Source organism: Exophiala viscosa, assembly GCF_022695815.1.
Source record: "Exophiala viscosa unplaced genomic scaffold EDD37scaffold_17, whole genome shotgun sequence".
Classification (NCBI taxonomy): domain Eukaryota; kingdom Fungi; phylum Ascomycota; class Eurotiomycetes; order Chaetothyriales; family Herpotrichiellaceae; genus Exophiala; species Exophiala viscosa.
In genome coordinates, this window is record NW_026944369.1 from 19,342 (window position 1) to 32,154 (window position 12,813).

Consider the following 12,813-nt stretch of genomic DNA (forward strand, 5'->3'; position numbering starts at 1 on the left):
GCACGAGGCTGTCGTAAGGCTCGCAAGCAATGACGTACAAATGTCACCGGCGGGTTTCTCACTGCCATAATGTGCTGAACTTTCGTGTACAACAGTGCGTGTCAATCTCGTTTATTTCTTAGCAACCTACGACCCCACGTCTCTTCGCCTCGCCTCGTCTCCCACCTACGGACCATTTTGAGTGATTGGGTGCTTGCCGGTGAGTTGGCTAGTGGCTGCTCCGGTCAACATCCTTGGTCACCCTGGCTCCTCCGCTCCGAGGCGTCACCAGGTCTCGCAACACCTTTTCCTTCTTTCGCTACCTCTTCCCAAACACCCATCGTCGAGCTCGTGAAAGTCTCCTCGGATTTCGACACGAATATATACCACGTATCACCTCTAAAGCGCAGTATCGTATCTACCAGGCGATCGTCCGCAGGCAGCAGAGAAAACGAGAGAAAAAAGACGCAGGACGTGGGCTGGTCCCATTTCTACAACGGAGGAAGAGCCGCATCCTCCGGTTACTCTATGGAAAGCACCATGCTGGTGCACGAGTCTCGACAGGGACCCAAAAAACCGACCAGATGACAAGCTATGGCCAAGCCGGCGCAAAGGTGCCTGGCTCAAGGCGGGAGAAGGTGCGCGGATATCTCAGAGCGGCGAACGAGTTGAGGCAGATATACCAAGACACGTTGTCTCAGAAGATGCAGGACAGTGAAAACGAGGGGCCCATGCCTGGTGACTATCCCGGGGACGTTGCCAGGAGCGGAAATGAGGAACTGGTGCTGTTTCCTAGTTACGCCAGGAAGCATACGCAGCGGAGCACCACTACCGCCGACGTCGGCAGATACCCCCCCGGCACAAACGAATCAATAGAGGCGCCACATAGCAGCGGAGACTCTGACTATTGGAAGAGGGAATGGGAAAAGTATGAAGATGCCAATGCTATCGTGGACGTCGATGTTCGAGGATGGATATACTCTCCGCAGTCCGGTCCATTGAACAGGAAGAACCGCCTTCTCTTGGCTGTGGCGCGAAGGCTGAGCGGCGTGTATGCTCTACCGACCAGTCCGACAGTGTCACGCGCGTCTAGCCAGGCACCTGTGGATCGAGTGCGGATTGAGGACAGCCCAACGAGCTATGAAGATGAACTTGCGGCAAAGGAAGCTGAAAACATCACACGTCGTGGTCAGCTGGAGGCCGAAGCTGCGGTCCGAGGGAGTTATAGTACTTCGGATCGAGGACGGCATGGTTTGGACAGTCCTGCAGCAAGTAGGACTTCTTCACCAACAAGAACGAATACCAATGTTTCCACCGACAGCGAGGAGTACGATCCGGGTATTCAGTCACTGAAGAAGCGCCAATCGTGGAATGAGCCTGCCAACATGAGTCGAGAACAGATGGCTGCTGCAAACGAGCTACTATTGACAAGACTGAAACCTTTCATGTCGACGCCGCTTGTCCAGTCGCCGGTCACCGTGTTCTTCTTCAACGATGACAAATCGGCCTCGAAAACCGTGACGACGGATGACGCTGGACACTTCAATCTACGAGCTGCTCTCGACTTTGTACCATCCCAGGTTAGGGTCCTGGCATCGGAGAAGTTGTCTGCTACGTCAGATGTCATCATTACAGAGAATAAGGGTGTCAGTCTGATCAGTGACATTGACGATACGATCAAGCACTCGGCCATCGCGAGTGGCGCCAGAGAGATCTTCAAGAACACGTTCATACGTGAATTGAGCGACCTCACTATTCAAGGTGTCAAGGAGTGGTATACCAGGCTGTCCAGTATGGGAGTCAAACTGCATTACGTGTCCAACTCTCCGTGGCAGTTATATCCTCTTTTGCTCAATTACTTCAAGCTCGCTGGATTACCTCTTGGCTCCTTTCACTTGAAGCAGTATTCGGGAATGCTGCAAGGGATCTTCGAACCTGCGGCTGAAAGAAAGAGAGGATCAATCAACAGGCTGATGAAGGACTTTCCCGACCGAAAGTTCATCTTGGTGGGAGACAGTGGAGAGGCTGACCTTGAAGTCTACACTGATCTCGTGCTTGACTATCCTAGGAGAATACTCGGTGTCTTCATCAGAGATGTGACAACACCTCCTAAGAAGGGGTTCTTTGACCAGTCGCTACCAAACTCTCTGCCTGACTCTTTGATATCCGCGAAAGACGGGAGTCATCTCAGTCGATCACCAGACATTATTGATGATAGCAACAAGAAACCTGCAATGCCCACGAGGCCGAAACCTGAGCATAAAGCCAAGTCTGTGCCCGCGCCGGATGAAGATCTGATTGACTTTACAGACGAGCCAGAACCAAAGACTGGTCGAAGACCTTCGCACGTCGACGACATGCGTCAGCTGGAACGTAATGGAAAGTCGCAGCCCCCAACGAAACCGGCCAAGCCATCCAGTTTACGAAACTTTTCCTCTCAATCGACCTCGCCTACGAATCACGACAGATTTACACACTCTGACACTGAGACTCAAGACTCTGGCAAGAAGAAAAAGAAGCCACCACCGCCTCCTGCACCTCGACGTGGTGCCATCGCTGATCAAGGGAAGCCCACAGATCTAACCATGAAACCACTCTCCCGACCACCCTTTTCATCCACTCGCCAGAATCAGACTCAACCACATCTGGCCACTTCATCCACTCAAAAGCCTGCCAAACCTCAAATGACGCGCACTGATACTTCGACCAGCACGGCGTCCCGCGACGATGCTGGCTACGTTGCGTCTGCTCGTCGGCAAATTGCGACAGCCTACAATGCTCTACCCACCATACGATCATCGTCCCCATCACGACCAGCAGATCAGACAGGTATCAGTGGCGACGTTCGGCCTGCTCCGCCTCCAATGCGACGAGGATTGTCATCTTACCCTGCTGCAGCAGCTCGTTGGGCGACTGGGGCAACGGGCGGCGACCCTGCTGCCGGAGGAGATGGAGGTGCGCCTGGGGGGTCTTATGACAAGAAGCTGGAGATTTGGAAGAAGAGGTGGGCGAGAGCCGAGGAAATTATGAACCAGCGTGGTGTTGTGCTGAGATCGTGGAGAGTCGGGAGTGATGTTATGGACGAGTGTGTGCAGTTGGTCAAGAAGGAGCTGGAAAAGAGTCAACCGAAATGAGATGTAACAAAGGATATGAAGTCATGAATCAAGCTTGAGATACACTACTTTTCCCGCAGATTGTGAATATGAAGACGAAGAAATCATCTACTCTGGTTGATCTACTTCTAGTAAGTGCAGCACGTGTCTCATGCCCGTACAAGTCTTAGCCAGGAACAGCCGAAGCAGCCCGCATGCATTTGTATCAAAATTCCCCTTAGGCGGCCATGGCGTTGCTTATGGGGTATTGGTTGTGGGCCTCAGTTACCTGTATCCACAGTATGAAATCGAAGGTCTGAGTCGGTGAATGACTTCAGCGGTGATGTCACCTTTGGCACTGTTCGAATGATGAGCACACAAAACACAAAAACCCACCCTGTCGCACTGGCAGTGCATACCTTACCCAAATACTTCCAAAGCTTTTACAACGAAACTCCTCAAGTCATATCTACTATACCCAATCTCTATCATCAAACAATCAAATCCAATACAGTGAAGATGTCAGGAAACTCCAGCGTCGGCAACTCCCAGGTCTACGAGGCGGGCGACCAACGTCCCGACCCTCAACAAGGCGAGGACCACAGCAACGCATATGAGGAAGGAAAGGAGAACTCTCACCAGGCCAATGATTCGAGTGAGTGACACCTTCCCCGTGTACTGCAATGCAGTCGCTGGTTGGGAGTGGTTGTGCAAGTGACTAATTTGTTCTGGCAGAGGACCAACGCAGTATCGGCAACCGTCTCGCGGCTGCAGGCCCCCAAAACGACAGCTCCTCAGGCAAGGCCCTGAGCGCCGAGGACAAGGCTGCTAGAGAGGATCCCACACTGCCGGCCAAGATGCATGGCAACGAGCCTTCGAAAGGCGCGAAGATCGACAAAGAGATTGAGGATGAAGAGGCGGAAATTATCGCGAAGAAGGACGCCGCCAAGGCACAGTCAAAGAAGCACTAAAAGAACAATATCTACAGGTATCTCACACCTACATCTCTACGGGAAATGAACGAGGGGTAGCCGAAAGGAAGGACGAGCGAGATACTGGCACACTGGACATGTTGAACAGGGCGTCCGAGTGTTAAAAAAATGTGGCACAATATGCCCGACTGCAGCATAGTACTGCATTCCATCGACGGAAAACCTCGAGATGATCATTGCCGGTAAACAAAATCAAGGCACATGGTCAAAAGTCCAAACTCGAGTTGACGTTCACTTCTATCATTATGTAAACTGTCTTTTCGTGCTGCTAAGACAGATCGCCTCAATCTGTTCTCGTTTGGCGCCCAACGTGGAACTGAGTGGCAGGGCCTGTTTTGGATGTGCGAGTTCCTGGCCTGCCCCATCCACTGGATCAAGCGCAGGCAATGCTGAATGGCGGCCCATCGTAAGGACCGCATTTCGAGGCTCTCAGAGATGCTGGCGATGGGTCCAGGTGACCTGATTTGGCCATGTAGCATAGGTCTTATTCGATCCTCTTGAGAATAACCATAGCTTGCCCTCTAGGCTACTGGTAGTAAAGTCCCCGACCCGGCCCGACGTTGTTTGCTCGTCGACGGGCAGTTTCGTCTTGGGGTATCATTCGATCTCGTACTCATTTCTTTGAGCTGCTTTTCCTCCGTTCCGTTTCTCACCGCCCCAACGTCAATTGCGCAACATCGTCCCTAGCAGCACCTACTTTGTCGGCGACATCATACAAACTCCTCTGCACCTCGCCAAAAACATATCGCAGCAGCTGTATTTGGTGGTCTCCTTCGCTCATTGCACTCCCGTCGCGGTCACCATAGGCAAGTCGTTCATTCAGCTCACGCTCTCGCCCAATCACCTTGCCTTCCAAGCTCTGCACGAAATCTTCGATCTCGCCTAGTAATTGGCGATTGTCGCGAATCGTATCTTGCATTTCGTCCGCGCGGGTATTGAACAATTCAATCAGACTCTTTGGCCCTTGAATATCTTCCGTGTCTTCGCCGGGTAATTGTATAGTATGGCCCTGGGCACTTCCGCCACGGACGCTTCCCTTCAGGGTCTGCGGGTTGTTCCACCATCCACTTAGCCCGGCACCACCGTACATGCTGCCGCCGGTGAGACTTTCATTCTGTGTGTGTCCTGTTTGATACTGTCTCGGCATCTTTAATCTGTCGATCGCTCGGAAGACGCATTTTGCCTCGAGTTCTCCTTTCTTCACATCGCCGTCTCTTGCGGCTAGAATGGCTTCTGCGTCGTTACCCAGCCCTGCTTCTACTTCGTCGAGCTTCTGCGTAACGAATTCCACACCATTGGGTAGTGTTTGTCCCGCCGCAGTGACTGCAGGAAGAAGGTCTGATACTTCTGAGGCGAGTCTGATTTGGTTGAAGATCAGCGTGTCGACAGCCTCGATTTCCTTCTGTAAGTCGGGCGTCAATTGGTCGTACTTGGTGGTTGAGCGTAAGTGTGCTAGATCTATCTGTGGTTGGGAGGATGTTCCGGGAGCGGCGTTCGTTGATGCATTTGCACCTGGTTGAGCTGTACTCTGGGCGCTATAGAGTGTTGTCAGCTTGGACTGGCAAGGCGCAAATTTGGTACATGAACCAGCCTTGCGGCATTGAAAGTACTTACAATAATGAGGAACCTTGATTCGCCGGCGCGCTCGTGCTCATACCCAGATTGAGCGTGGGCTTGGACGTAGATGTTCCGAAGTTGAATGCCATCTTGTCCACTGGTGCAGCCTGGCAGGCTGATACGGACAAGAGAAGACTGGCCTAGGGTGAGGACGGGCGCAGTATGATGTTGACGTTCAAAAATCGGAGTCGCGCAGCGCGGTCAAAGTTGCGCTCGTAGCCCTATGGTTGGCCCTGCACTGAGTGTACTTCCCCGCATAAGAACTTTTGCACAAATCCCAGGAACTACATTGTTTCTTCCTCAAGTTTCACGAACAAAGGTCACTTCTTTCAGTGACTGTACCTTCGTTTCATGAATGTTTTCTTGATTAAGTGGATCATTTAAATCTAGTACAGGATGTCACGCTTCAGATTCTCGAGTGTATATGGCTGCCAGTCGCTTTTTTGTGCAGCGAAATGAAATCTACTACGTTCCAGCCGAAATGCGTGGCTACAACCTCGACAACCCAGGAAGGGCAGAAAGCGGAGGACAGTCTGGGTGTGACAAAGAATGTCCATGAAAGCCATTTCAAAAGTGTACAATGGTGCGACAACATAGACGATTGAATACCTCATGACTAATGCACATCAGGACTTCGGATGGCACGAGCCTGATCGCCTGTCCGGCAGACAACTCGATTCAGACTTTTATCGTGTAAGTCATTGAGCTGCTCGTAACTCTATGTCAGATACTGACATTCAACAGGCCTCCAGAATTGCTCGAGGAGATTGGTCAGCCACACTCTCTGTCCCCATACTGCAGCATACCGTCGACCGAGCCCGTCAATGCGGTTGTGGGATACCCGCACTTCAGCCTTGAAGATCCATCCACTGCGCTCGTCTTGTCGTCAATGAGGGATCATCCAATTCGATTGAATTCGGCTCTTACTGGACACCTCGGTGCATCTTATCCGCTGGTCAATCCGATGACCGAGGCTTACATTTGTCCACACTCGCTTCTTTCCACTCCTCAGGGCGATCGCTTTGTGGCTGGCTCTGAGTCCCTGATATCCGTCTTTGATCTGTCTCGTCCAGGTCAGGAACCGATCTCCACAGTACCGACTGGACCGAAGAGACGAACCGGTACTGACTACAGCGCTGCTGTGAACATGCGAGGCATTGTTTCGGCATTGGCCGTCGACCCTGCGACTGGCATTCTGGCTGCTGGCACATATGGTAGACAAGTTGGACTATACGATGCCATGGGTCAAGGAGAGTGTGTTGGCGTATTTTCCGTCCAGGGCACCACGTCTGATGGTCGAATTGGAGGTAGCGGAGTTACCCAAGTCACTTGGAGTCCCTGTGGAAGATACTTGTACATCGCTGAAAGAAAGAGTGATGGAGTTGTCGTCTATGATATTCGCAAGACGGGACAATTACTTGCTTGGCTTGAAGGTCGCAAAGCCCAGACAAATCAACGACTGGGTGTCGACTTGGTAAGGACTGACGACCAAGGCGGCCATGAAATATGGGCTGGCGGCCTTGATGGATTTGTCAGGATGTGGAAAGATCCTCACCAAAGCGAGGGTCCGGTCTCTGCGAGTTTCGAGTTCAAAGCCCATGATGGTGAGAAACGTTTTTCACGTTTTGATGAGGTTAATGCTGACTAAATGATAGATGTGGTGTCCGGCGTTGTGGCTCATCGTGGTGGTGGCGTGCTTGCTACTGCCTCCGGCCAACGTCACTTCGTGTCTGGGCTTGACGAAGAACATCCATCTGGTCTGGCTGTAGATAACAGCTTGAAGATCTGGACACTAGAGACGGATGGATCTTGATTATTGGCGGCTTACATCGTCTTCTTCATGAAGTATAGTAATCGGCACAAGCAGCATTGATCTCTGTCTTGTCCACAGGCGTCGCTGGCGAACTCCCGTTGCCAAATATCTCAATCTGATTCTCACTATACTTGGGCCATCCCAGATTAGCTGGTCCGTTCACTGGGTCCCGAGCAAACGCAAGGTACAGATCCTGCATGGCCTCGCTCGTCGACTGTTCGAACGCCGTTCCAGGTCCCCGAAAGTCGCCGTAAGTGCCAAAGATCATCGGTAGCTCACTGGAGTGGTATGGGCCCATCCACCAGTATGGAGAGATGTTTGTGAAATTGCCAAGGTACATGAAGCGGTATGTCGTTTGGTTGATACTATTACGATATTCGGCCTCGTACACCGCCGGACAGCGGAATTGCAGTGTCACCTGTAGTACTGCTGTCGCATTGGGAGCAGTATCGTATGGGTAAGGCGGTAGAGCGACAAGAGAAGTACCGTCCATCTGGATACGAGGTTAGCATGAAATGAAGTGCGGCCTACGAGGAGGACACATACGTTATGACCAAGGATCTTGGGTACTTTGGCAAAGTGACCGTCTACATATGCTTGACTGGAGTTGACGAAAGTGGTGATGTTATCAGGCTTGGATTGAAAAGAGAAGACTGGTGTCTGGTCCGCATCAACTCGATACTGAATCAGAGACTCAATGTCGGTCTGGGGGACGGTGCGCAAGCACGCTGTCATGTTGGCAGCACTACCTGTACAGCCGAAGGCTTCGGCAATATAGGTGAAGTTTTGGAACAGGGTGTCGGTGTAGCCGCTAGAGACGCCCCAGGTGGCCCCCGAATCTTGGATGAAACCTGTGACAATCGGATCGTTGGGCCACGCAAGGCTTTGCTGACCGGTCATCCCAGCACCAGCGGACTGTCCCCACATGACCATGCGTGTCGGGTCTCCGCCGAAAGCCGCGATATTGTCACGAATCCATTCGGTTGCTAAGCGCACATCCCAGAAGCCAAGCGCTGCAGAACCATTTCCAAACGGCCCATTGGGATTACCGAAAAAATTCAGTCGATACTGAAGGGATACCACGATATGTGCCTGTGTGCGTTGCACCCACTTCTGAGGATTTTGATAAGGCACAGTGGAGCCACCGGTCGTATCGCCGCCACCATATATCCAGATGAAGACGGGAAGTTGGGCCTCGGTAGGATTCAGGGGAGCCCAGATACTCACAGAAAGGCAGTCATCACCATCGTCACCCCAGATGAAGAACTCGCGGATGATTTTATTGTAGACGGAAGGAGTAGTTGCTTCGTATTGAGGACAATTCGGGCCGAAGTTGGTCGCATCGATATCAGTCGTGGTTGCATTAGCTGGCAATGCCTGGGGCAGTGCGAATCTCAGGTTGCCGACGGGACTTTGAGCAAAGGGCACACCAAGCCAATGTCGCACCAATGGAGCGGTCTCATTTATGCCGCCGTGGACTTGGATGGGTCAGCATGGTCTGAACTGCTTCGCGGAGCTAAGCAGGCTCAACACTGACCAAGTCCGTTTGTTGTCTGTATGGTCAGGTTAGTGGCGGCCGCAGTGCGTCTTGATGCGGGCGCAGCAAGGAGAGACGGCAACGTTGCCAACACCATAAAGATGGTGGATTTGAGATTAGGTTTCATGGTAATGGAGCAAGCAAATCACTGGTGCGTCAACGTGGAAGCTTGATCACAAGACCTGATACATGTTGCATCTCTCCCCAGGGGAGTCGCCTCTTTATGTATCTGGTCACCCGTCCCAAAGACCCCCTCCGCATGAGAGGAAGCTGCCGATCATGAGTAGATGCAGCGAGGCATAATTCCTCGGTTGTGGTGGTTTGGACAAGTGGAGGTGACGGACAGACTCCACCAAATCGCGACCAGAGTTTGTCCTGGGAGGACTTGACCAATCTTGCAGTGTCGCTGTGCAGGAAGAGGTTAATCCTTTGCTGATATTGGGAGATGTAAGAAGCTGCAGGTTCGCGGGGGAAAGTGTCACCAGGTTGCTGTAGTCTGTGGGGATCCCATACTCCGTACTCAATCCCCGCAATCCACTGCCGTCCTTTCCGGATGCTCAGGTGTCTCGGGCTGAGAGTGTACAGCTTGTTATTTCCCTGTTACAAGATCACCCTTTCAAGAGCTGTTGATGCTGCGACGATGACAATATCCCCACGAAATCTCCAAAAAAAGACTTGGCCTATTGTCGGATGTTCCATTGGCTGTATTTCAACTTCGTTCCATCTGATGTTTGCATACTCATATCACCATTTGGGGCTGGCAAACTTGGTGCTGTAAGTTTACTCGTCGTTTGCTTCAACAGATCTCTGTTTGAGGTGGCCTCCAGAAGCATTGGGTCCTGTGAAGAATGCAGGTAAACACATGCGTTTTCCCTTTGCTGTCAACGGGCGTCTCCGCGTCCTCTTTAAATACTCGACTTGTTGTTTTCAATACTTATAAAGGACGCCATTGCATTCAACTTATTGAGGAGTCTGAAGAACTTCATGCGGTATGACAACGGTGTGCTTCGCTGTTAAGTTCTTGCTGGGTAATGGTGCATATCGTTTCGCGCGCTGGTCAACACCATGGCACCTTCCCGTCTTCAATGCCATCGCTTAGTCGTCGGCGGCGCCGAGCAATTCAATTAACTGCATCTTCTCCAGCCAAGTGTCGTCTTATCCCTTTGATCTCTTTCTCTATCTTTTTTAAAAACTTGATCGCATCACCAATCCTCACCTTTCTTTGTTTGATCAAAGCGACACTGCCGTCCAGGCCTTGAGCCTCTCTCGACGGTCAAACGGCCTCAATGCCTTGTTACAAGCCGCAATCTGAGGCCTGGTCTTCAAGGTCATTGTACTGAATTTTCCGTGACGTCGACCACTCGAGTCGAGACCGGTGAAGACTGATTCAAAGGCGCAGATCCATTGGTGAGTCGGTCTCATGCCTTACCATGATCTTCTAACAATGACCTACAGACAACAAGAATCCCCAGCATGGATCGGGATACCCTCCCACCGCGGTTGGGCAACTTACTCGCAACCGCAAGCAAGAGATGGATTCCAAATAACCAAAAGATAATCATATCAACGCGGCAATTGTCGCCAGGCCCGCCAGCGCGAATCGACACTGCTCACAATACCATGTGTTGGGAGACGAAGCTGCCTCCGCTCCGCCGCTGCCCTCAACACTTCACTGGCGACGAACCGGTCTGACGATAGGAAGAGTGCATGAGAACTCACTGTCACAGCAACATACACTCCCACCAGACCTGTGGCAGCGTGGTGGCAGTCAAGCCTCCGAATGGGCTTTGTTCGGGTGACAATGGGTCGCCACATTTGGTCCGGTATAGACTCACCGGCTGCTTCGTCGTCGCCAGTGCTTGCCGGTGCAATAGGGTGCGGCGGTTACTGTCGGTCGACTTCACTTACCAGTCACTCTTCACTGCCTCAAACCCTGGGTATATAAAATTACCGCTTCGATAAAATGAAGTGAACGGACTGCCTGTGACGAAGCCAACTACCTGAGACCGATTCACCTGCCGTGCTCCTTACTACTCTCGACACTGAACGATTTCGAATCCTCCTTCCTTCAATACATCAATTCTCTACAACAGCTCTTTGTTACCGTCGAGGAAATTATCATCACCAACAAGATGTCTTCTCACCCAGCGCTCTACACGCAATTTTCCTACCACGACAACGACGAGATGCTCCAGCAGCGAGATGCGAGGCTACGAGCAACCCTCATTCGGGAGTCAGCCAAGGCGATACCGGCAGAAGAGCGAGGAGTGACCGAATGGACCGGTGTCAAGCTTGAGCACCTTCCAACCTCAACACAGCTGATGTCTGAGGAGCACGACTCGGAGACTATTTTCCAGGACGCACTTGTAGCCCGTACCTATCACGACGTCCTCCTTCCGAACAAAGAGCCACAAGACTCGACTATTCCTACCGATGACACAATCCTCCGCGCACATGTAAAGGTTCTCTTCAAAGCGTTCAAGTCGGTCCCGGAAGATGCGGAAGAGGGCGATGAGGAGGCAGACAAGACAAAGCGACCATTCGTCAATCAGGTCCATGACAACCATCTTGCCGAATCACTCTGCTGGAAGATACTTGAGACTTGTATCTACCGCTCGAAGAAAGACCAGAACCTCGTGGAAGCATGGGAGCCGGGCAAGATGAAGGGCAAGAAGACTAACTTTACCTTTGCCGAGCGCTTCGATAAGGTCGTCCAAACCATGGCAGAGTCCAAGTCCATCTGCAAGCACCTCTTTGACGTCGATTACATGTACAAGATCATCGACGATCCAGTCACCGCTATCAAGAGAGTCATCGCAAACAAGAGACTGAATGGCAAAAAGGCTGAGCTCATGAAACTGGGAAAAGGGGTCTCGGAAGAAGATGGGAAGAAGACATCTAAACGCGTGTTCGAGCACGACGAGGAGGATGAAATTGCTTCTGATGGTCGTCCTGCGAAGATTCGTCGCCGTGCTGTTGCGAGCTCTTCAGCAATCGGTCAAGCACAATCCGGGTTTGGTCATACCGCATACTCACAATCTCATTCAATCAGTCCAGCCAGCTACGCTCCACCAATGCAGGGCATCCCTCGAAGCGATCCAGGCAACTATTACAACATCACACCGCCGCGTCAGAGATCTGAACATCAAAGCCTGAGCATGCCGACTTCCTATCCTGCTCAGACACAAACTCCATCATCTCGAGGCCTCGGAATCTCTGGTTTCGATGCACCTCGTATGGCAACACAGTCAGCCCGACAAGTCCAACAACCATTGGCAAGCTATTCGTCTGGGTATGCCGGTCTTTCCGCTTACGTACCTCCACATCAGCCCCAGTCTCACACACGATCCACACCATCTTTGACTGCTTCGGGTAGCAGTACACCGTCCAACCACGGCGCAATGCAACAATGGCCCATTGCAGCTCAAGCAGCCAGCAGCCCCCGTCCTTACTACCAGGGAACCGGTATGAATACAAATCCTCAAGAGACTGGTGAGTTCCTCAAGGTGGAAAACGACAATCAGCAAGTGTGGACTGCTCCAGCCATCTCTACTCCACACCATGCCGGACTCGGATGGGCGGATTATCAGAAAGGTGATGGTGACGATACGCAACAATTCAATGATGATGGATACAACTACGCGGTACTTGCAGAGGAAACGAATGGTCCTGGATACACAGAGGACCAGCCATGATTAAGACCATGAAACCGATGAGTATAGTCAAGACTTGAGGGTTCATCAACGAGACTGAAGTACAAATACACCTTTACGACCATCATGA

General features: G+C 51.8%; 6 protein-coding genes across 6 annotated transcripts; 4 read left to right on the forward strand and 2 right to left on the reverse strand.

The window, feature by feature from the left end:
* Positions 1 to 15: 15 nt before the first annotated feature.
* Positions 16 to 3,282, forward strand: EDD37DRAFT_643123 (cyclin H). The gene is made up of 4 exons (XM_062817407.1): positions 16 to 525; positions 564 to 3,018; positions 3,043 to 3,077; positions 3,099 to 3,282. Exons 1-4 carry the CDS (start codon positions 508 to 510, stop codon positions 3,111 to 3,113), a joined length of 2,523 nt encoding a protein of 840 aa, XP_062665336.1. The 5' UTR covers positions 16 to 507; the 3' UTR covers positions 3,114 to 3,282.
* Positions 3,283 to 3,590: 308 nt separating this feature from the next.
* On the forward strand, positions 3,591 to 4,042 carry EDD37DRAFT_613781 (uncharacterized protein; the record flags this gene model as incomplete). Its single annotated transcript, XM_062815482.1, has 2 exons — positions 3,591 to 3,726; positions 3,807 to 4,042. 2 exons carry the CDS (start codon positions 3,591 to 3,593, stop codon positions 4,040 to 4,042), a joined length of 372 nt encoding a protein of 123 aa, XP_062665337.1.
* Positions 4,043 to 4,712: 670 nt separating this feature from the next.
* Positions 4,713 to 5,769, reverse strand: EDD37DRAFT_660211 (uncharacterized protein; the record flags this gene model as incomplete). The annotated part of the gene is made up of 2 exons (XM_062819094.1): positions 4,713 to 5,598; positions 5,678 to 5,769. 2 exons carry the CDS (start codon positions 5,767 to 5,769, stop codon positions 4,713 to 4,715), a joined length of 978 nt encoding a protein of 325 aa, XP_062665338.1.
* A 366-nt stretch (positions 5,770 to 6,135) lies between these two features.
* On the forward strand, positions 6,136 to 7,493 carry EDD37DRAFT_654633 (WD40-repeat-containing domain protein; the record flags this gene model as incomplete). The annotated part of the gene is made up of 4 exons (XM_062818699.1): positions 6,136 to 6,263; positions 6,311 to 6,373; positions 6,425 to 7,284; positions 7,336 to 7,493. The coding sequence occupies 4 exons, from the start codon at positions 6,136 to 6,138 to the stop codon at positions 7,491 to 7,493; spliced, it is 1,209 nt and encodes a 402-aa protein (XP_062665339.1).
* Positions 7,494 to 7,518: 25 nt separating this feature from the next.
* EDD37DRAFT_660213 (Alpha/Beta hydrolase protein) lies at positions 7,519 to 9,311 on the reverse strand (the record flags this gene model as incomplete). Its single annotated transcript, XM_062819095.1, has 5 exons — positions 7,519 to 7,986; positions 8,040 to 8,971; positions 9,031 to 9,046; positions 9,180 to 9,198; positions 9,268 to 9,311. The coding sequence occupies 5 exons, from the start codon at positions 9,309 to 9,311 to the stop codon at positions 7,519 to 7,521; spliced, it is 1,479 nt and encodes a 492-aa protein (XP_062665340.1).
* Positions 9,312 to 11,162: 1,851 nt separating this feature from the next.
* EDD37DRAFT_654635 (uncharacterized protein) lies at positions 11,163 to 12,725 on the forward strand (the record flags this gene model as incomplete). The annotated part of the gene is made up of 1 exon (XM_062818700.1): positions 11,163 to 12,725. The coding sequence occupies one exon, from the start codon at positions 11,163 to 11,165 to the stop codon at positions 12,723 to 12,725; it is 1,563 nt and encodes a 520-aa protein (XP_062665341.1).
* Positions 12,726 to 12,813: the final 88 nt, after the last annotated feature.

Excerpts from the sequence above, each read along its gene's own strand:
- EDD37DRAFT_643123 (XM_062817407.1), top strand. Across the intron at positions 3,019-3,042 it reads GGAAATTATGAACCAGCGTG|TCGGGAGTGATGTTATGGAC; the intron begins GTGTTGTGCTGA and ends GATCGTGGAGAG.